Source organism: Hyaena hyaena, unplaced genomic scaffold, assembly GCF_003009895.1.
Source record: "Hyaena hyaena isolate Hyena2069 unplaced genomic scaffold, ASM300989v1 scaffold_1102, whole genome shotgun sequence".
Classification (NCBI taxonomy): Eukaryota; Metazoa; Chordata; class Mammalia; order Carnivora; family Hyaenidae; genus Hyaena; species Hyaena hyaena.
The window spans coordinates 203,109-226,048 of NW_024081732.1; the positions used below are offsets into that span (position 1 = coordinate 203,109).

A 22,940-nucleotide genomic window follows, 5' to 3' on the forward strand; every position below is an offset into this window, starting at 1 on the left:
AAAAATAAATATTAAAAAATTGTTTTAAATAAAATAGAATCTTTAGAAAAAGTAATATAAAAATAAATATAAAAAATGTTCTAAATAAAATAGAATCTTTAGGAAAAGTAAAATAAAAATAATTAATTTAAAAAATTAAAATAAACCGGAAAGTCATATTAATCAAAAAAAGGAACAAAAACAGTAGTAATATAGAACAAAATCAGTAATCCTGATGTGATCAAAGGCATTTTCTCTGCCAGAATATGTTGTAGGTAAATTATAGTCCTAATAATAGAATAATCAATATTTATGTGATTCTATGTAGGATCTAGTAGAATATATTTCTAAATATTTTTATTATATGTTCCTTGTACTTAGTTTTCTGAAGATGGTAACCAGAAGACTATGAGAATTCTAAGCCTTGAATTAATGAAACTTAGAAACAAGAGAGAAACAAAGATAAGGGTGAGTGTTACTTTTGATGAGTTTGCTATGTCTGGATCTGGAGATCTGAGTTATTTCTCCTTTCCTAACACCTGTTTTTGTGGTGTAGGGTATGATGGCTAAACAGGAAGGCATGGAGGTGAAGCTGCAGGTCACTCAGAAGAATCTTGAGGAGTCTCAGGAGAAAATAGCACAACTGGAGGGAAAACTGTGAGTGCCTAAAAAGAAAGAGAAATTGTTAACTGTAACTAATTCTTGACTGACCTCTCTCACCTCTCTCTTGTTTACTGAGACTTAAACTTCCTTCATACTTCTCTCATTCTCTCCCTGCTTGCCTTATTTCTCTTCTTCAGCTGAGCCCTGATCATTCCCATTTAACGCTGAAAAGATGTATAAATATATTACTTGTGTCCATCTTTTGTATAAATGATGAGGAAAGGCCTCCTCATTTTTGTAGTGGCATCGTCTTATGGAGGTGGTAGACCAAAACTGAGGAATATTGGTATAAGAAAGCTGTGATTAATATACAATCCTAGCTTTCTTTTTGTGACTGAGCTGTAAGTTACCTACAAAAAATATATAGATCATAAGTATTCAGTTTGATGACTTTTGACAGTTGTGTACACCTCTAATCACCCTACAAACAAGATAGAGAACATTACCATCCTCTCAGAAAATTCCTTTCTGCCCCTTCCTGCTCCCCTGCCCTTCCCTATTATGAGGACCCCAACCTGTGAAGCTACTTTGTGACTTTCATCATCATAAATTAGTTTGGCCTTTGGGGGAGATGTTTATCACAGTGTGTGTGTGTGTGTGTGTGTGTCCTCTTTTGTTTAACATAGTATTTTAAGATTCCTCTATACTCTATTTTTGAGTAGTATTCCACTGTCTGAATATACCTCCATTTATTTACTGTTCCTCCATTGGTCATTATTTGGGTTTCCAGTTTTCTGACTGTTTTGAATAAGACTGCTATGTATGTCTTTTTGTGGTTGTAAGTTTTTATTTCTCCTGAATGAACATCTAGGATTGGAATATGTGGGCCATAGGGATAGTGTAGTATATGTGTAAATTGTTAAAAACAAAACAAAACAAAAACTCCGAAGTGGTTGGATGAACCATTTTATAGTCCCACTTAGCATTGTGTGGTAAGTGCGACCATTCCACATCTCCAAGGTTTGATATTGTAAGTCTGTTTGATTTAGGCCTTTTAGTAGGTAGGGAATGGTATCTCATTTATAATTTTGTTGTCTAAGGGCCAAGCTTCACTTTGAGTGCTCACTGACCATTCATATATATCCTTTTGTAAGGTGTCTATTTAACTTTCTTGCTCAGTTTTTAAATTGAGTGGTTTGGAGGAGGTAAACACGTTAAGTAATTGCATAGAAAGCAACCTGGAACAAAGGCTTTATAGCACACAAAATGCTATTTTATATGTGCGATGGGTAGGGAAACCAGGAATGCTACACGAAAGACCATTTCTAACACTTGGGAGTGTTATAGGTGATAATTTTCATCATCATAGCCCTTTTATCAGAATTTATTTGGAAAGCATTCTCCACTGTTAAAAAAAAAAAAAAAAACCTTCAGTTTCTTATTTGCATATACTAAATTGTCAACTTGAGAATTTACAGAAAATAAGAATTAAAAATTTAGAATCTAGAGATAGCCTATCTGATATAGCAGTATCTGGTACAGAATAAGCATTATGTGTGATTACTCTGTGTATTCATATATGCAATTCTTTTCAGTGTTTCAATAGAGAAGGACAAGATTGATGAAAAATCTGAAACAGAAAAACTCTTAGAATACATCGAAGAAATTAGGTAATATGAATAGTAGTTTTTTTTTTAAATATAGCTTATTGTCAAGTTGGTTTCTATACAACACCTAGTTCTCATCCCAACAAGTGTCTCCTCCATGCCCATCACCCCCTTTCCCTTCTCCCCCACCCCTCATCAACCCTCAGTTTGTTCTCACTATTTAAGAGTCTTTTATGGTTTACCTCCCTCCCTCTCCTTAACTATTTTTCCCCTTCTCCTCCCCCATGGTCCTCTGTTAAGTTTATCCTGTTCCACATGTGAGTGAAAACATATGGTATCTGTCCTTCTTTGCCTGACTTATTTCACTTAGCATAACACCCTTGAGTTCTATCCGTGTTGCTACACATGGCCAGATTTCATTCTTCTCTCATTGCCATGCAGTATTCCATTGTATAGATAAACCACATCTTTTTGATCTGTTTGTCAGTTGATGGACATTTAGGCTCTTTTCATGATTTGGGTATTGTTGAGAGTGCTGCTATGAACATTGGGGTACATATGCCCCTATGCATCAGCACTCCTGTATCGCTTGGGTGAATTCCTAGCAGTGCTATTGCTGGGTCATAGGGGAATTGTTAATTGTTAACCTTTTGAGGATTCTCCACACTGTTGAATAGTAGTTTTAAATTGGACCTTATTTTGTTAAGTGGTGATCAATATACTATTTTCATCCTTTAAGGGTTAATTTTCCCTATGCCTAAATCATGTGCTATTCAAAATAATCTGTTTTACTGCAGTTGTGCATCAGATCAAGTAGAAAAATACAAGCTAGATGTTGCCCAGTTAGAAGAAAATTTGAAAGAGAAGAATCATGAAGTTTTCAGCCTTAAGCAATCGCTTGAGGAAAATGTTGCTATACTTTCTAAACAAGTTGAAGACCTGAACACTAAGTGTCGGCTGCTTGAAAAAGAAAAAGGTATTTAAATGAGTAGCATGTATAGTATGTAAGGACTGTACTGCTATATTAAAACAAGTTTTTTTTTAATTTATTGTCAAGTTAGCTAACATACAGTGTAGTCTTGGCTTCAGGAGTAGATTCCTATGATTCATCACTTAAATACAGCACCCAGTGTTCATCTCAACAAGTGCCTTCCTTAATGCCCATCACCCACCTCCCCTACCCCTCTACCCTCCACTCCAACAACCCTCATTTTATTCTCTGTATTTAAGAGGGTTTTTTTTTAATTACGTAAAAAACATTAAAATCCTATTCTCCATATGAGAATTTTTGTCTTTTATAATGCTAGTTTTCTGTCTATTTCAATATATTGCTTGTGTTAATTGAAATGTATACAGTGGTGCAGTTCTTGACTTCCCCATTGGGTGGCCATTTAAAATGAGAAGATATGTGGGGCGCCTGGGTGGCTTAGTCGGTTAAGAGTCCGACTTTCGCTTGGGTCATGGTCTCACGGTTCGTGGGTTCGAGCCCTGCGTCGGGCTCTGTGCTGACTGCCAGCTCAGAGCCTGGAGCTTGTTTCAGTCTGTGACTCCCTCTCTCTCTGACCCTCCCCTGCTTACGCTGTCTCTCTCTCTCTCCTAGAAATAAATAAAACATTAAAAAAAAAAAATTTTTTTTTAAATAAAAAAAAAAATGAGAAGATATGTATTGAGCTAGATGTGGAAGTTTTATTACATACCATAGAATATGCACTTCATTTTATATAGTAAATGATACAAACTACAGAATTAATGTTTTGGCTTTATTTGGAAATACTAGATCTGTATGTCATGCTAATAGCAAAAAATGGGTATATGGAAATCCAGTTTCTTAAAGTTAGTATCTAAATATAGCATTTTTCACTTTTATAGAAGACCTCATCAACAGGAGTAGAAAACAAGATGAAATTCTGAATTCTGAAGTGCAGAACTTAAAGGAGGAACTTATTCTTGAAAAGGAAGAACATGAAAAGTTACGACAAAAAGAATTGCAAATTGATTCACTTCTGCAACAAGAGAAGGTAATATACTCCAATTAAAAAATAAAAACTTTTGCTTGTCATGTCATACATTTCCCCATGTATCAGAAAACCTTTAAATATCATGTATGTCCTTCCATCCAATAATTCTATTTTTAAAATCTTATCTTGAGGAAACAGTCATGTATATGCTATTTAGCCACACAGATGTTCATCACATTATTGATGAGATGAAAAAATTATAAGAAACTAATAAACCAAAATAATAAAATTGTTTAAAAATATTTTCTGGCACATTCTTGTGTTAGATTACTACTTAGGCATTTACAGTTATGTTGTAAAATAGTGTCTAAATGCATGTGAAACAAAATTGACAAATTTTTAAAATCTAGATTACATAAAAAATATTTTATGTGAGAAAAAAGTTTACTAAAAAAATGAGCATAGGATGGAAACTTATAATTCTCAGAAGTAGAAATGCAGATAATATGTAAACACGAATACTCTACCTTACTAATAATCAAAGAAATGGAAATATTTTTTTTCCCTTACAAGAATGGCACAAATTAAAGCATTTGATAATAGGGGCACCTAGGTGGCTCAGTCGATTAAGCGTCTGATTTCACGGGTGGTGAGATCAGACTCTGTGACGAAAGCATGGAGCCTGCTTGGGATTCTCTCTCTCCCTTGCTCTCTACCTCTCCCCCACTCATGTGTACTTGCGTACACAGGCACACACCTTTGCTTTCTATCTCAAAATAAACATTTAAAATATGTGATAAAATATAGAACACATTAGTGAGAGTGGAGCAATCAAGTAAATGCACTGATGTGAAATATTACGTTGGGCAGCCTGCAACAACTGAAGGAATTAAATAGATCTATATATACTGACTTGAAGATCTCAACTATTTTTAGGATTTTTTAAATGTCCTTTATGTAAATAGTATATATTATTTATATTATATATTTTTTAGGTATATAAATGTGTAAAAAAGACCAGAAGGCATACATATGAAAACTAATGGTTATCTCTACAATGAGGAAACTAAGATTGGGGTGGGTTGTACTTAGAGACATTTTTCACTTTATTTGGGTACTTTTTGTTTTTCGTTATTTTTTGCCCCATCCAGTCCCACAATTACAGTTACTGTTGGCAGACCTTTCAAATGTTTTTTTTTGTATCTTAATATTTAAGAGATGTGTCTCCTAAATGCATTATTAGGAATGTAAATGATGGAGAGAATGCTTATTTACCATGACCATTCTTTTAAAAAAAATTTTAATGCTTATTTATTTTTGAGAGAGAGAGAGGCAGAGTGCTAGCAGGGGAAGGGCAAAGAGAGGGAGACACAGAATCCGAAGCAGGGTCCAGCACAGAGCCCAACACAGGGCTCAAACTCACAAACCACGAAGTCATGACCTCAACCAGTCAGATTCTTAATGGACTGAGCCACCCAGGAGCCTCATACATTGACCATTCTTTTTAAAGTCCCTGTTTTCTTTCATAGAATGTTCTGAGCACATCTACATCACATTTTCGTTTTGGTTTTGGTTTTTGATTGAGGTATAACTGACATACGACATTATATAAGTTTCAGGTATATAACATAATAATTCAACCTTTGTATAAATTGCAAACTTTTTACCACGATAAATCTAGTTAGCATCTATCACCATATAGAATTATAAAATTTTTTTCTTCTGAGGAGAGTATTTAAGACTGTCTTAGCAACTTCCACAGTACAATACAGTATTGTTAACTATAGTCACCATGCTGTAAATACATTACAGTCCATGGCTGAAGTATTTTATAACTGGAAGTTTATACCTTTTGACTTTTTCACCCATTTTACCCACAACCACTTCTGGCAACCACCAGTCTGTTCTCTATGGTTGGGTTTTTTGTTTGTTTCCAGATTTCACATGTAAATCATATAATATTGATCTTTCTTTGTCTGATTTGTTCCACTTATTATAATGCCCTCAGAGTCCATCCATAGCATCACAGATAACAAGATTTCCTTTTTTGTGGCTGAATATTATTCAATTTGTGTAAATATATACCATGTTTTCTTTATTCATCCATCCATCAGTAGACATTTAAGTTTCTTCAATATCTTGGCTATTGTAAATAATGCTTTATGAACATTGGGTGCATATATCTTTTCAAGTTTTTATTTTCATTTTCTTCAGATAAGTACTTAAAAGTGGAATTACTGGATTGTATGGCAGTACTGTATTTAATTTTTTGAGGAACATTCATGCTCTTTTCCATAGTGACTGCACCAATTGACATTCCCACCAACAGTGCACAACCATTCACTTTTCTCCACATCCTTGCCAACACTTACTGTTTCTTGTCTTTTTTTTTTCCAAGTAATCTCTGTGGGGCTCAAACTCATGACCCCAGATCAAGAGTCACATGCTCCACTAACTGAACCAGCCACACACCCCTATTTCTTGTCTTTTTAATAATAGCCATTCTGGTATGAGGTGAATCTCCTTATGGTTTTGAATTGCATTTCCCTGTTGATTAGAGATGTTGAGCATCTTTTCATGTACCTGTTGGCCATCTGGATGTTTGGAGAAATGCCCGTTTACATCCACTACCCAGTTTTTAATCACAGTTGGGTTTTTTGCTTTTGAATTGTAAGAGCTCTTTATATATTTTGGTTATAAGCCCTATCTGTCCTATCTGATATATGATTTACAAATATTTTGTCCCATGTAAGTAAGCTACATTTTCATTTTCTTGATGGATTCTTTTCCTGTGCAGAAGCTTTTTTTAAAAATGTTTTTAAAGTTTATATAAATATTTTTTTTAATGTTTACTTTTGAGAGAGAGAGAGATTAGGGTGCGAGTGCAGGAGGGGCAGAGAGAGAGAGAGGCAGACCCAGAATCTGAAGCAGGCTCCAGGGTCTGAGCTGTCAGCACAGAGCCCGATGCGGGGCTGGAACCCATGAACCACAAGATCTGACCTGAGCCAAAGTTGGAAGCCTAACTGACTGAGCCACCCAGATGTCCCAGCATTTATATATTTTTGAGAGAGAGAGTGAACAGGAGAGGGGCAGAAAGAGAAGAGGGAGAGACACAGAATCCAAAGTAGACTCCAGGCTCTGAGGCGTCAGTACAGAGCCCGACGTGGGGCTCGAACTCACGAGCCATAAGATCATGACCTGAGCAGAAGTCGGATGCTTAACCGACTGAACCACCCAGGTGTCCCCAGAAACTTTTTAGTTTGATGTAGTCCCACTTGTTTATTTTTGCCTTTGTTTCCTTTGCTTTGGTGTTCTATCCAAAAGATCACCAAGATCAATGTCAAGAATCTTACTGCCTTTGTTTTCTTCTAGGAGTTTTATGGTTTCAGGTCTTACATTCAAGTCTTTAATACATTTTTACTTAATTTTTGTGAAAAGTATAAGGTAGTAATCCACTTTCATTCTTTTGCTTGTGGTTTTCCAGTTTTCCCAGTACCATTTATTGAAGAAACCGTTTATTTTTCACTCCTTTATCATAAATTAATTGGCTGTATATGTTTCTTGTTTCTAGGCTCTATTCTGTTCTGTTGATCAATGTGTCCGTTAATATGCCAACATCATACTATTTTGAGTGACATAGTTTGAAATCAAGGAGCATGATACCTCCAACTTTGTTCTTCTTTCTCAAGATCACTTTGGCTATTCAGGGTCTTTTGTGTTTCCATATGAATTTTATTTTATTCCATTGTTCTTTCTGTGAAAATTCTCATTTTGATAGGGATTGCAATGAATGTATAGATTGCTGTGTTTGGATGGATATTTTAACAATATTAGTTTTTTCAATCCATGGGCACAGAATCTCTGTTTGTGTCTTCTTCAATTATTTTAATGTTAGAACTTTTTCCCAGTATTGATATATTTGTGTATTATGTAACTTTATGTTTTTAACGTTTATTTATTTTGAGAGAGCGAGAGTAGGGGAAGGGCAGAGAGAGAGAGAGAATCCCAAGAAGGCTCTGTGCTGACAGCACACCACCACTGTGGGGCTTGAACTCACTAACCATGAGGTCATGACCGGAGCTGAACTTGAGAGTCAGAACATTTAACAGACTGAACCACCCAGGTGCCCCTGTATATTACATAACTTTAAAATATATTTATATACTGTCGAAATCATAGTACGCTTTTTCTATGTTCTCATCTGAGAAAAATATATGCTATAAGTCCATTTTAGAATATAATTTTAGTTTTATAAGAAGTGTGTCAGTGTATGTTGCATAGAAAAAAGACGGAAATAACATTTACCACATTGCTAACAAAATGCAGGATATAATCCATGACAACATCCAGGTGATATCCATATTTTCAAGGATATTTTTTGAGGCTCTTGAATTTAGTGTTTATACTTTATTTTCTGTACTTCTTTTTTTTCTCCTTAGTAAAAACCTCTTGATGCCATTTCATATTATTCTGGTGGTTTTCTATTTGGATGTAGGAATTGTCCTCCAGTCTTCAACAGAAGCTAGGTTCTTTTCAAGAGGAAATGATGAAAGAGAGAAATCTCTTTGAGGAAGAATTAAAGCAAACACTGGAAGAGCTAGATAAATTACAGCAAAAAGAAGAACAAGCTGAGAGACTGGTCACACAACTGGAAGAGGAAACAAAATCTAGAGCTGAAGAACTGAAACTCCTAGAAGAAAAGCTGAAAGGGTTGGTATCAATAAGACCTCATACATAACATGACTTCTGATGTTAAAATGTGCTTTCCAGTACATTCTCTGAGCATTCTCACTTCAGTCATGTGAGTAAGTGAGGCTGGAATTATTTTACAAATAAGGAATAGACTCAGAGCGGTAAAGTATACCCATAGAAGGGCACCTGGGTGACTCAGTTGCTTAAGCATCTGACTCTTGATTTTGGCTCAGGTCATGATCTCATGGTTTGTGAGATTGAGCCTGGCATTGGCTCTGTCCATGCAGAGTCTTTTTGAAATTCTCTCTGCCCCTCCACCCCCACCTCTCTGAATATAAATAATAAATTTTTATTATTTATTTATTATTTATTATAAATAAATAAAATTCAAAAAAAATAAGTATACCCATAGGATGTGCATACAAACAAGTATTACAGCAAAAACTAGAAGCTATACTATTTTTTCTTAATGTTTTTTTTTTTAATTTTTTTTTTAATGTTTTATTTATTTCTAGGAGAGAGAGAGAGAGAGACAGCGTGAGCAGGGGAGGGTCAGAGAGAGAGGGAGTTACAGACTATGAAATAGGCTCTAGGCTCTGAGCTGGCAGTCAGCATAGAGCCCAATGCCGGGCTCGAACCCACGAACCGCGAGATCATGACCTAAGCGAAAGTCGGATGCTTAACCAACTAAGCCACCCTGGCACCCCAATGTTTGTTTATTTTTGTGAGAGAGAAAGGAAGGGCATGAGTGAGGAAGCAGCAGAGAGAGAGGAAAACAGAATCCGAAGCAGGCTCCAGGCTCTGAGCTGTCAGCACAGAGCCTAATGTAGGGCTCGAACTCACAAACCTTGAGATCATGACCTGAGCTGAAGTCAGATGCTTATCCGACTGAGCCACCCAGGCACCCCTGCCCTTTCTTTTTTATAATGCAAGAGGTTTAATTTAAAAGGCTTTTATTAAACAAACCCAAAGTTTGGGGTTCCTTTACTGCTCTTATGTTGTCTAAAATTATTGGACATATGCATTGTAGCAATAACAGATTTAGAAATAAAGCTAGGAATCCCATCTTTTAGTAAGAAACACTTCCACTTTTTCCCTATGTGTACATCAGTTCACATAGCATAAGTTATACCTTTAATTATCTTTCATGAGGGAGCACAAATACTCAGAAGTAGCAATGAAAACAAAATGAGAAAAAAAAACAACCGAACCTGGGCAACATTCAAAAATAAGAACTTTAAGAGATCTTGGGCTTTTCTTTTTTCTTTCTTTTTTTCTTTTTTAAAGTAAGCTCTACACTCAACGTGGGACTTGAACTCACCACCCCAAGATCAAGAGTCACATGCTCTACTGACTGAGTCAGCCATGCACCCCTCCAGCTTTTCTTTTAATGCTATTTCCATATTATTTTCATCACATTATGCATATTCTCCACTACATTTATTTAGATTAAAATATCCAAGTGGATGGGCATCTGGGTGGCTCAGTCGATTAAGCATCCAACTTCAGCTCAGGTCACGATCTTCCAGTTTGTGGGTTTGAGCCCCGTATGGGACTCTGTGCTGACAGTTCAGAGCCTTGAGCCTGCTTCAGATCCTGTGTCGCCATCTGTCTCTGTCCCTCTACCGCTTATGTCTGTGTCTCTCTAAAAAAATAATAAACATTTAAAATTTTTTTCCTTTTAAATATCCTAGTGGATTCTTGAGTTCAAATTGTATCTAAAATAATTACGTTATTTGACTCCTTAAGATTTCATCCCTCGGGGCACCTGGGTGGCTCAGTTGATTAACCAACCGACTTCTGCTTGGGTCATGATCTCGCGGTTCATAGGTTCGAGCCCCACATCAGGTTCTGTGCTGGCAGCTCAGAGCCTGGAGCCTGTTTCAGATTCTCTATCTCCCTCTCTCTCTGCCCCTCCCCGCTCATGCTCTGTCTCTCTCTGTCTCAAAAATAAATAAACTATATAAAAAATTTCTTTTAAAAAAAAGATTTCATCCCTAAAGATAACTTGTAGCAAGGAAACAAGAACTGTACATGAGTCTACAGGATTGTAGTATATCTCACAGCTGTGTATCTGTCTCCCGTTGGATACTTTTGTTAAAATCTTTTTTTAGTTTTCTTGTGGTGATAAGTGATAGAAAGGATGCAAAGGTTTTATATATGCCTGAGCAGTACCAAAGTATTCTTAGGGAATTGTTCTATACTGGAGCCAGTCTCAAGGAACAGGCACTTTAAGAAACTGAGCAGATGATACCAGTTTCAGGGAGGAAAGAAAGTTGAGATAATCATTTATTCAACTCAAGGAATTCAGTGCAGAGGTCAGGAGATAAGGATTTTATTGCTGTCTCTGTTAATTAGCTATGTGATTTTAAGCAAGACAATTCTAATTTCTTTAATATTCTTTCATCAGATATAAAATAAACAGGTTTTAATAACATAATCTGTAAGGTCCCTTCCAGACTGAAATCTTGTCATAAGAGAAAAACTAAAAAAATTGAAAATGATTTCTCTTGGGGCAGGGAAGAGAATATTTTTATTATAAATCCTTTAGTACTGTGTGATTACTTTTAGCTGTTGGTGTGTGGTTTTTTTTAATTTTTTTTTTAATGTTTTATTTATTTCTGAGAAAGAGACAGGCAGCGTGAGCAGGGGAGGGTCAGAGAGAGAGGGAGACACAGAATCGGAAGCAGGCTACAGGCTCTGAGCTAGCTGTCAGCACAGAGCCCAACACGGGGCTCGAACCCACAAACCGTGAGATCATGACCTGAGCCAAAGCTGGACACTTAACCGACTGAGCTGCCTAGGCGCCCTTGGTGTATGTATTTTTTTAATCCCATACTCATTACAGAAGGAATTTTATTAGCTCCATTTATTTTATCTGTGTCTCACTTAGCCTTTAAGCGAATAAAGCTTCTTATTTATAGTCCTTAGTTCTATATGTTCTTTAAAAGGTCTCTTATAAGCTCATGTCCTTGTCTAAAAAATGTTATCACTATTTTGATAATATATAATTTAATATTTCAAAAACTTTGAGGTTTGTAATATATAGGAATAAAGATGACTTAAAAGATAAATTGTTTATGAAAATACCAAGGAATTTATTGAATCTTTAAAAATAATAACAAATATGTGGATTACTGAAATAATCAAAATAAATTTACTTAGCTCTAAGGGAACCTGGGTGGCTCAGTTACTTAAAAGTCCAACTTCAGGGGCGCCTGAGTGGCTTAGTCGGTTAAGCGTCCGACTTTCGCTTAGGTCATGATCTCGCGGTTCGTGGGTTTGAGCCCCGCGTCGGGCCCTGTGCTGACTGCCAGCTCAGGGCCTGGAGCCTGTTTCAGTCTGTGACTCCCTCTCTCTCTGACCCTCCCTTGCTCACACTGTCTCACTCTCTCTCTCCTAGAAATAAATAAAACATTAAAAAAATATTTAAAAAAAAAAACAAAAAAAACCACTTAGTGTTTCTTAAATGCAGAGACACTTTATTCAATCAACCAGCTTTTTAACTGGTAATTTTTCACATTCTTTTTCCTTGGCTGCTGCCTTAAGAGTGTTTTAGAGTCTTTTTACTTTCTTGTTTAAAAAAATGCTTACACTACATACATAAGTGCATATAGTATCAAAAGATAAATTCAGAAATGAGTAAATTAGGATGAAAATGAAAGTATAATAAGCATGCTGTTAGAAGCAGGTCATGAAGTTAGATCTGAGGTGTCCAGTAGTTTACGCAAAGATAAAGACATTGGACACATGATCACAGTTCAAAGGTAAATACTAACCTCTTTCTTAGAATGATGATTTGTAATTAGCCTTTCATCTTTTAATTTTTCTTTAGGAAAGAAGCTGAACTAGAGAAAAGTAATGCTGCTCACGCTCAAGCCACCCTGCTTTTACAGGAAACGTATCAGAGTACAGTGCAAAACCTTGGAGATGTTACTGCTCAATTTGAAAGGTATTTTTATTGGGAGCCTACACTCTCAAATATAATATGAGTGGGGAAAGGTGCTTATCTAGCAATATCTGAAAGAGCAATCACACAAATAGATGGTTGGTTTTACTGTAGATTCCTTAATGACCAACCATAAATGGGCATTTAGGGTTACCTGGTAATCCTATGATTAGAAATTCCTTTTCCTGCCATCCGCTTCAAATTTCATGAACTCTCAAACCTTCGGGCACTTCTGTCTTATCTCCTGACACCATTGTTTTCCTCATGAAGAATTCTAAAGCTTTTGTCTCATTACCTTGCCTGTAAACACACCTGCATTTATGCTCATCCTGTCTTCCCACCTGTTAAAGGAGAAGTGACATCATATTCCACTTATCCTTTATAGCCTTTACTGGATTTTTTCCTATCTGTATTAAAACATGTTCATGTTCATTTATCTTTGTTTTTTGTTTCGGTTTTTTTTTTATTTCTGAGAGACAGAGAGAAAGACAGCATGAGCAGAGGAGGGGCAGGGAGAGAGGGAGACACAGAATCCGAAACAGACTCCAGGCTCTGGGCTATCTGTCAGCACAGAGCCTGACGCGGGGCTCAAACCCACAAATTGTGAGATCATGACCTGAGCTGAAGTCGGACGCTTAACCGACTGAGCCACTCAGGCGCCCCTGTTCATATATCTTTGAAATACATAAATCCTAGGGTTGCCTGGGTGGCTCAGTCATTTAAGCATCTGACACAGTTTTGGCCCAGGTCATGATCTCATGGTCTTGAGATTGAGCCCCATGTGGGACTCCGTGCTTTGTGCAGAGCACAGAACCTGCTTGGAGTTGTCTCCCCACTTCTCCCTCTGCACCCCCTCACTTGCATGCACATGTGCATGCACACTTTATCTCTCTCTCTCTCAAAATATACACATAAATTTACAAAAAAAAAACTTAAAAAAATAATAAAGTAAAATAAAATATATAAATTTTATTCACTCCTTTGACAACCCCCCCACTTCCTTCTGCAGCTATCCAGCAACACCTCTCACTCCCAACCCCCTTTTTTAATCCAAAATTCTACTCATCTTTATAGCTCATCTAAATAGAAGAGTCTCTACACCCATTGTATCCACATCCTCACTTCCTATCCCATCCACTTATTATTTTCCCTTTAAAAAAAAGTTTATTTGTGGGGGAACTATAAATTGCAGAGGATAGTTTAAGAAATGTGTATGCATCTTGCACCAAGAGCATATTAATATGAACATTTTTGTTTACTACTTTAGATTGTTTCAAGAGGAGGTCTCTTTCTTGTATCTGTTTTAGTATATTTAATAAATATGAAAGATAAACATTTACATAAATTATAAAGCATAAAGATAAAATCAACAAGTATGAGACCATAAAAGACAAGCCAACCCGTAAGCCAAAAGATTCAACAACTTGGTATCTCTATAAGGGAGTCCCTTCACCATCTGCATGCATTCCACTAACAGATCACACCATCTCAGAGCCTCCATTTATAATTGCCTCGCTTTTTTTCTGTGTATAGTTTTATAACATGTATATCCATACAAATAATATTTTATGTAACCCTGCTTTTTTGTTGAACTTGAACTTGGCCAAAAAATGACATCATGGTGTACGTAATTTCCTGAGACTTGTCTTTTTTAATCTGCAATATGTATGTTTCTAGAATTGAATCATATTGTTGACTGAGGTTATAGTTTGTTCGGAGTAGCTGCTGTAGAATATTCGATTTTATTAGTACACCACAACTTACCCATTCTCAATTTGGACTTCCAGGTTGTTTTCTTTTTTTGTTGTTTGTTTCATCATAAGTGCAAGCCCCATCCTCTACTTCCCCCATACACCTTCACCAACTTAACCCTCTGGTAACCATCAGCTTGTTCTCTATAATTAAGAGTCTGTTTCTTAGTTTATCTCATTTATTTCTCTATTTTTTTGGGCTTGTTTGTTTCTTAAATTCCACATGTGTGATTATAAAGTACTTGTCTTTTTCTGACTTATTGAACTTAGCATTATACTCTCTAGTTCTATCCATGTTGTTGGAAATAGCAAGATATCATTCTTTTTTTCTGGCTGAGTAATATTCCTGAGTGTGTGTGTGTGTGTCTAGATATATATACACCGCATCTTCTGTATTCATTCATGTGTAGATACTTGTCATTTCTTGTGTTATTTTGATGTTAGCCATTCTGACAAGTGTAAGGTGATATCTCACTGTAGTTTTGATTTGCATTTCTCTGATGGTGAGTGATGTTGAGCATGTATTTGTTGGCCATGTGGATATCTTGTTTGGGGAAATGTCTGTTCATGTTTTCTGCTCATTTTTTAAATTGGACTATTTGGTTTTTGGATATTGAGTTGTATCAATCCTATATATATATTTCAGATACTAACCCTTCCTCAGATATGTACTTTGTAAATATCATCTACTATTCAGTAGTTTGCCTTTTAGTTTTGTTGACTGGTGCCTTCACTTGAAGTGCCAAAACTTTTTATTCTGATATAGTCCCAATCATTTATTTTTGCTTTTATTTCCCTTGCCTCAGGAGACACACCTAAAAAAATGTTGCTATAATCAATGTCAGAGAGATTAACTCTGTGCTCTCTTCAAGGATTTTTATGGTTTCAGGGGCGCCTAGGTGACTCAGTAGTTAAACGTCCGACTTCGGCTCAGGTCATGATTTCACAGTTTGTGGGTTTGAGCCCCGCGTCAGGCTCCGTGCTGACAGCTAGCTCAGAGCCTAGAGCCTGCTTCAGATTCTGTATCTGCCTCTCTCTCTGACCCTCCCCTGCTCACACTGTCTCTCTCAGAAATAAATTTTAGAAAACGTTAAAAAAAATTTTTTTAAAGGATTTTTTATGGTCAGGACTCACATTTAGGTCTTTAATCCATTTTGAATTTATTTTTTGTGTATGGTTAAAGAAAGTGGTCAAGTTTCATTCTTTTGCATGTAGCTACCCAGTTTTCCCGACACCATTTGTTGAAGAGACTATGTTTCTCATATTGTGTATTCATTCTTCCTTTGTCAAAGGTTAATTGACAATATAATTGTGGTTTATTTCTGGGCTTTCTGTTCTGTTCCATTGATCTATGTGTCTATATTTTTATGCCAGTACCATATACTGTTTTAATTACTGCCACTTTGTAATATAACTTGAAATCTGGAATTCTTTTTCAAGATTGCTTTGGCTATTCGGAGTCCTTTGTGGTTACATACAAGTTTTAGGATTGTTTGCACTAGTTCTGTGAAAAATGCTGTTGGTGTTTTGATAGGGATTGCTTTAAATCTGTAGACTGCTTCAGATAGTATAGACATTTTAACAGTATTTGTTCTTGCAAGCTATGGGCATGGAATGTCTTTCCATTTTTTCACATCATCTTGAATTTCTTTCATCAGTGTTTTATAGTTTTCAGAGTACGGGCCCTTCACCTCTTTGGTTAAGTTTGTTCCTGTATATTTTATTGGTTTTGGTACAGTTGTAAATACTGTTTTCTTAATTTTTTGCTGCTTCATTATTAGTGTATAGGAATGCAACAGATTTCTATACATTGACTTTGTATTCTTTAACTTTACTAAAAACTTATTTATTCATTTATCAATTCTACTAGTTTTTTGGTGGAGTCTTTAGGGTTTTCTATGTATAGTGTTATGTCATCTGCAAATAGAGTTTTACTTCTTCCTTACCAATTTGGATGCCTTTCATTTCTTTCTTGTCTAATTGCTGTAGCTAGGATTTTTTCCAGTCCTGTGTGTGGAATAAAAATGGTGAGAGTGAATATCCTTGTCTTGTTCCTGACCTTAAGGAAAAAACTCTCAGTTTTTCACTATTGAGTATGATTTTGCTGTGTGTCTTTCATAGATGGCCTTTATTATATTAAAGTATGTTCCCACCAGACATACTTTGCTGAGGGTTTTTATCATGAATGGATGTTGTACTTGGTCAGATGTGTTTTCTGCATCTACTGAATGATCATATGATTGTCATCCTTTCTCTTACTAATGTGATGTATCACATGGATTGTTTTGTAAATATTGAATCACCATTGCATCCTGGGAATAAATCCTACTTGATTGTGGTGTAAGACTTTTTGATGTATTGTTGGATTCAGGTTGCTAATATTTTTTGAGGATTTTTGCATCTATATCCATGAGAGATACTGGCCTGTAGTTCCTTCCCTCCCTCCTTCCCTCCCTCCCTCCCTCCCTCCTCTCTTTCTCTCTCCCTCTCCCTCTCCTTCTCCCTCTCCTTTTCCCTCTCCTGTTTCTCTATCTTTAGGTTTGGTTTGGTTATTTGGGTGTCTTTATCTGATTTTGATATCAGGGTGATACTGGCCTCACAGAATGAACTTGGAAGTTTTCCTTCCTCTTGTATGTTTTGGAGTAGTTTGAAAAGTATAGGTATTAACTCTTCTTTAAATGTTCGGTAGAATTTTTTGTTACTATTGATAGCATTTTTACAAATATTCTTGTAGTCTCCTAGTATACTTGAATATGAATTACTTGAAAACCATACAATTGTGAGTGCTCAACTTTAAATTTTAATGCCAAATGGCTTTTACAAAGCAATTTGTACACTCTGCACTCACTAACATTGTACCAGTAACCATTGATCTACTTCCTCTCCACAGCTTGTTAGATTTCTTCAATTTTGCCATTGTACTTAGTATAAAATGGCTCTTTTCCTGGAGATAATATTCCTTCCCTTTTCTATAAAAGGCTTATATATAAAAAATTATTTAAAAAGAACTTTCTAGGGGCGCCTGGGTGGCTTAGTCGGTTAAGCGTCCGACTTTCGCTTAGGTCATGATCTCGCGGTTCGTGGGTTCGAGCCCCGCGTCGGGCTTTGTGCTGACTGCCAGCTCAGAGCCTGGAGCCTGTTTCAGAGTCTGTGTCTCCCTCTCTCTCTGACCCTCCCCTGCTCACGCTGTTTCTCTCTCTCTCTCCTAGAAATAAATAAAACATTAAAAAAAATTAAATAAATAAATAAATAAATAAAAAGAACTTTCTATCCCAGAAGGTATTTACCTATTTTTTTAAGTTTCTTTTTTCCATTTAGAATGAATTTCTGTGTGTGCATTAATACAGGGATCAAACTCATTTTTGTTTTGTCATATGGCGAACATATTACTTAATGCTTATTCACTTAATAGTACTTTCTTTCCCCAGTGACCTGTTCTTACATGTATTATCATATATTATATGATTATGATTATGTTATGATATGATATGATGTGATGTATTATGACGTGTATATCATGTGTTATGTTTTAGTGCTGTTTTCAACCTTGTGAAGGGACTTCCCTTCCTGCTGCTTTAAAAAATTGTGCCTTTGGAGGTTTCTAGCCATTCTGTGACTTCACTTACCATCAGTATGCCAATAGTATTAAAATGTATTTCTTCAAACCAGATCTTTCCTTTCAGCTTTATACCCATATATCCAGAGCTGCCTACTTGACATCTCCAAGCAGATATCTCACTACCGTGTAATATTAACCTGCCTAAAACAACTCGTGATTTCCCTTCTATCTCTTTCTGCCTCTCCCTCAGTCTTTTTTATTTCAGTCAGTGACATCTTCATCTTCCTAGCTTCTCTTTCTGTAAATCTTAGAGTTGTCTTTAATCATTTTCTCTCCCTTTCTCTTAATATCCAACCTATTTGGTGAAATTTTCAATTCTGCCTTCAAAAGAGATTTCACATCTTTCCCCTGCCAAGTCCTCAGTCTAACCCTCCTTGTCACTCAGCGGGGCTGATCTGTGTCTGCTCCCGCCTCTCTTATTCAGCAGACTCCAGTCTCACCTTGTAGTGCACAGTGTAGCGCCTCAAAGCAAGTATGCATCTTTTCCCTCGGAAATACCTTTTCGTAAATCCTTTGCTAACTTTTCTTTGTCCATCACATCTCAGCGTAACTATAAATTCCTTAGGCCTTTTCTGAATCACCAAAAAAAGTACGTTCCCCTGTTTTGTCTGCTTAAGGTACTCTCAAGTTTTCTTCATAGCATATACCACGAACTTAATTATACGTATAATTTTCCACTTTTTTGCAAAGACCTGGAGAGGAATTTCCTTATCTTTCCCACAAGACCATAAACTCTGTGACCATATGTGCAGGGATCATATATTTGTTTATTTTGGAATAATTTTCATGTTTAGTAACTATACTAAGTTTACTTTAAAGTTTACTAAAGTTTACTATACTTATAACTAAAGTTAGGGGCGCCTGGGTGGCTTAGTCGGTTAAGCGTCCAACTTTCGCTTAGGTCATGATCTCGCGGTTTGTGGGTTCAAGCCATGTGTTGGGCTCTGTGCTGACTGCCAGGTCAGAGCCTGGAGCCTGTTTCAGAGTCTGTGACTCCCTCTCTCTCTGACCCTCTCCTGCTCACGCTGTCTCTCTCTCTCTCTCCTAGAAATAAATAAAACATTAAAAAAAAATAACTAAAGTTATAAGTATACTTCATATACACAGTAGGCACCTGGTTTTTTTTTTTCTTTGAATGAACAGCATATGTCCTATAAGCTCCTTACTACAATCCTTAGAACACTGACTTCTTGCCTGTGTAAATGCAAAGTTTATATTGCATAAAATATAAAATAATCATCCAAATATTTGTCATGCATACAGTAGTTAGAAAATCCTTCAACCTTTTATTTTCTTTTTACTTAGTTATAAAGCAGTAACAGCTAGTAAGATAGAGGATCTTAAGCTGGAAAACTCAGCACTTCAGGAAAGAGTGGCCAGTGCCGAGAAAAGTGCAGAGGACGTTCAACATCAGATATTGGCCACTGAGAGTGCAAATCAAGAATATGCAAGGTATGTGGGAAAAATAAAACCTGCCCTCACTTGTATCCTTAGAACTATTAAGACAATTTAATGTTGAAAGCCAACTTCAGAATGATGCAGGGAATTGTAATTTCATGACTTGCTTTGGGTGATCTTCAATTGCAGAGTAAGAATTTACACTGTTAAAAAGGTACAGTTCTTGAAGAGTTCTTTGAATTGTGTTTTTCATTTGTTTTTTAAGTAAAAGAAAGTGGGAAAGTTACTAAAATGGCTATAAAATGTTTTTTGGACTCTATTTTCTCAAACCCTAGGATGCTTCTAGATCTGCAGACCAAATCAGCACTTAAAGAAGCAGAAATTAAAGAACTCACAGTCTCTTCTCTTAAAACAATAACTGATTTGCAGAACCAACTCAAGCAACAAGGTGAAGAGTTTAGGAAACAAGTAGAAGACGAAGAGGCAAGGTAATGTAGATTTAGACCCAGATTGCCACATAACCTCAGTTATTTCTTCTAGCACATTGTTTTTTGTTTTTTGTTTTTCATTCATTTTCCCTTACAGAAAACCTGGAGAAGAAAACACAGTGGCAGAAGTAACTGAGGAAATGAATAAGTGGCGTCTCCTTTATGAAGAGCTGTATAATAAAACAAAACCTTTCCAGGTTTGTCAGGACCACAATCACTTGTGTTTAGTTTAGGCACCTTATTCCCTGTCACAGTCACAACAGTGATTTGATTTTCCTGAAAGATCATTTTGCTGTGCATTTCCAGTGCCAATTTATGTCCCCATTAAAGGATACTTTACATTATTTAAAATTATTCCACAGGCATTTTTATGTAGCCTCTATAAGCTAAAAACTACCTTCTCATAAGAGACTTAATAGCTTAGAAGGCTCTCCTGATTGAAATTTTTTGTAATTAATCTATATAAATTTGTGATGCTTATTTTGGTATGATCTTGCTTAGTGTTTCTCAAATTAATACACTAATCTTAAAAAAGGATAAAGGCTAATTTTAACCCTTAAGAAGAGTGGGAAGGCAGTGTTGGTCACAATGTGATGAAGCAGCTGATATACAGAGTAGACTGGCTAGCTGGCCTTCTTTCCCTGGGTTTCTCCCTGCTTTAATGACTTTTGAAATGAAATACACAAAAGGTTTTTTTTTTTTTTAAAGAGTCCCAGAATTTATGGAGAACCTGAGACTATGTCAGCATGATCTGTTTTCGTCCATCTGTTTTTTATGTTCTTGTATATGAACTTCCTCTGTAGTTTCTATAAGACAGGTAAATTTAACATTTCTAAGTCTGTGAAAAAACTCTTTTTCAGCTGCAACTGGACGCTTTTGAAGCAGAGAAACAGGCTTTGTTGAATGAACATGGTGCAGCTCAGGAACAGCTTAATAAACTAAGAGATTCGTATGCTAAATTACTGGGTCATCAAAATCTAAAGCAAAAAATCAAGCACGTTGTGAAACTGAAAGATGAAAATAGCCAACTCAAATCGGTTTGTAAAATAATGCTTAGTCCTTTTGAAGTTATCAGGGTGGAGTATCTTTTATTCTAACTGTAAGAACATTTAAGTTCAACAAAGAACTTTGGTATCAGAAAAAACTTATGTTTATAGAGGAAAATCCATCTGAGAATTCTGGATTTATTTTAGAGCATTGACCAGATGGGTATTATGTTCTCAGGTTTTCCACATACGTCATTAGTATATTAAAAATTAGTATAACTAATTTCTAGTTAGTTCTATATTTCTATATATTTCTAGTTTCTATAACTAGAAATTAGTATATTAGAAACTAGGGCCGCCTGAGTGACTTAGTCGGACTTCAGCTCAGGACATAATCTCAAGTATATTAGAAATCACTAGTGGGATACCTGGATGGCTCAGTCGGTAAAGTGCCTGACTTCAGTTCAAGTCATGATCTCACTCACAGTTCATGGGTTTGACCTAACATTGGGGTCTCCGCTGTCATCACAGATCCCCCTTCAGATCCTCTGTCTTCCTCCCTCTCTCTTTCTCTCTCTCTCTCCAACCCTCCCCTACGCTCACACTTTCTCACTCTCTCTCACAAATAAAACATTTTCAAAAATCACTAGGGGCTCACGGGTGGCTCAGTAGGTTAAGCGTCTGACTTCGGCTCAGGTCATGATCTTAACAGTTTGTGGATTTGAGCCCTGCGTCAGGCTCTGTGCTGACAGCTTAGAGCCTGGAGCCTGCTTAGGATTCTGTGTCTCCCTCTCTTTCTACCCCTCCCCATCCCCCACACTCTGTCTCTCAAAAAAAGTAAATAAACATTAAACAGTTTTTCAAAAACATCACTAGTGTAATTGGAAGAACTCACAGAGCTTTACACATCTATTTCTATTTGAAAAATTACAAAGTCCTTGGTATAAATAAATATCATAAAGGTAAGCAGTACTTACAAATAGTTAAGCATTTGGGACACCTGGCTGGCCCAGTGGATAGAGCATGTGACTTGTGACCTCAGGGTCATGAGATTACTTTAAAAAAAACAATTAAGAATTTAACTGGTTCTTAACACCTTTATTAAGACATAATTTACATACCATACAATTCACCATTTAAAGTTGAGTTTTATACTAGTAGGTGGGTTTTAGCCCATTTACAAATATGCAACCATCTCCACAGTCAATTTTAGAACATTTGCATCACCTCAGAATGAAACTCCTTACCCTTTAACTGTCATCTCCTTACCTCCTCATTCACCCCTCCCACCACTAATCTACTTTTTGCCTATAAATTTACCTATTCTGAATATTTCCTGTTTGTGCACCCAAATAATATGTGGCCTTTTGTGGCTGGCTTGTTTTGATTAACAGTGTTTTCAGAGTTTGTCCATGTAGTAGCATGTATCCATACTTCGTTCTTTTTTATGACCCAATATTTAATTACTTGGATATGTCACATTTTATTTATCCATTTGTCAGTTGATAGACATTTGACATGTTTCCATCTTCAGAATGTTTATAAGTAATGCTACCATAAACATTCATGTACAAGTTTTTGTGTGGACATGTTTAGGTTTCTGTTGGGTTATACTTATAAGTGAAATTTCTAGGTAGTTTGGTAACTTAATGTTTAATCATTTGAGGAACTGTTTTCCAAAGCAGCTATAGATTTTTACATTCACCTACAATGTATGAGGGTTCCAGTTTTTCCATATCCTTACCAACATTTGTTGTTACCTGACTTTTTCATTCTGACCATACTAGTAGATATGAAGAGATACTTAATTGTGGTTTTGACTTCATTTCCCTAGTACTGATGTTGACCATCTTTTCATGTCCTTATTGGCCATTTGTATATCTTTCCTGGAAGAAAAAATCCTTTTCCTG

The 22,940-nt window shown here is 36.2% G+C and overlaps 1 protein-coding gene across 2 annotated transcripts in view; it reads left to right on the forward strand.

Moving 5' to 3' along the window:
* HMMR (hyaluronan mediated motility receptor) overlaps positions 1–22,940 on the forward strand; it is a 43,347-nt gene that overhangs the window by 14,604 nt on the left and 5,803 nt on the right. For both annotated transcript variants that reach the window (XM_039222290.1, XM_039222291.1), the window contains exons 6-16: positions 361–447; positions 536–636; positions 2,178–2,252; positions 2,987–3,165; positions 4,059–4,207; positions 8,643–8,857; positions 12,675–12,791; positions 19,464–19,610; positions 19,892–20,044; positions 20,142–20,241; positions 20,905–21,081. In XM_039222290.1, coding sequence (XP_039078221.1) covers positions 361–447; positions 536–636; positions 2,178–2,252; positions 2,987–3,165; positions 4,059–4,207; positions 8,643–8,857; positions 12,675–12,791; positions 19,464–19,610; positions 19,892–20,044; positions 20,142–20,241; positions 20,905–21,081 — 1,500 coding nt within the window. The remainder of the gene's footprint in view (positions 1–360; positions 448–535; positions 637–2,177; positions 2,253–2,986; positions 3,166–4,058; positions 4,208–8,642; positions 8,858–12,674; positions 12,792–19,463; positions 19,611–19,891; positions 20,045–20,141; positions 20,242–20,904; positions 21,082–22,940) is intronic.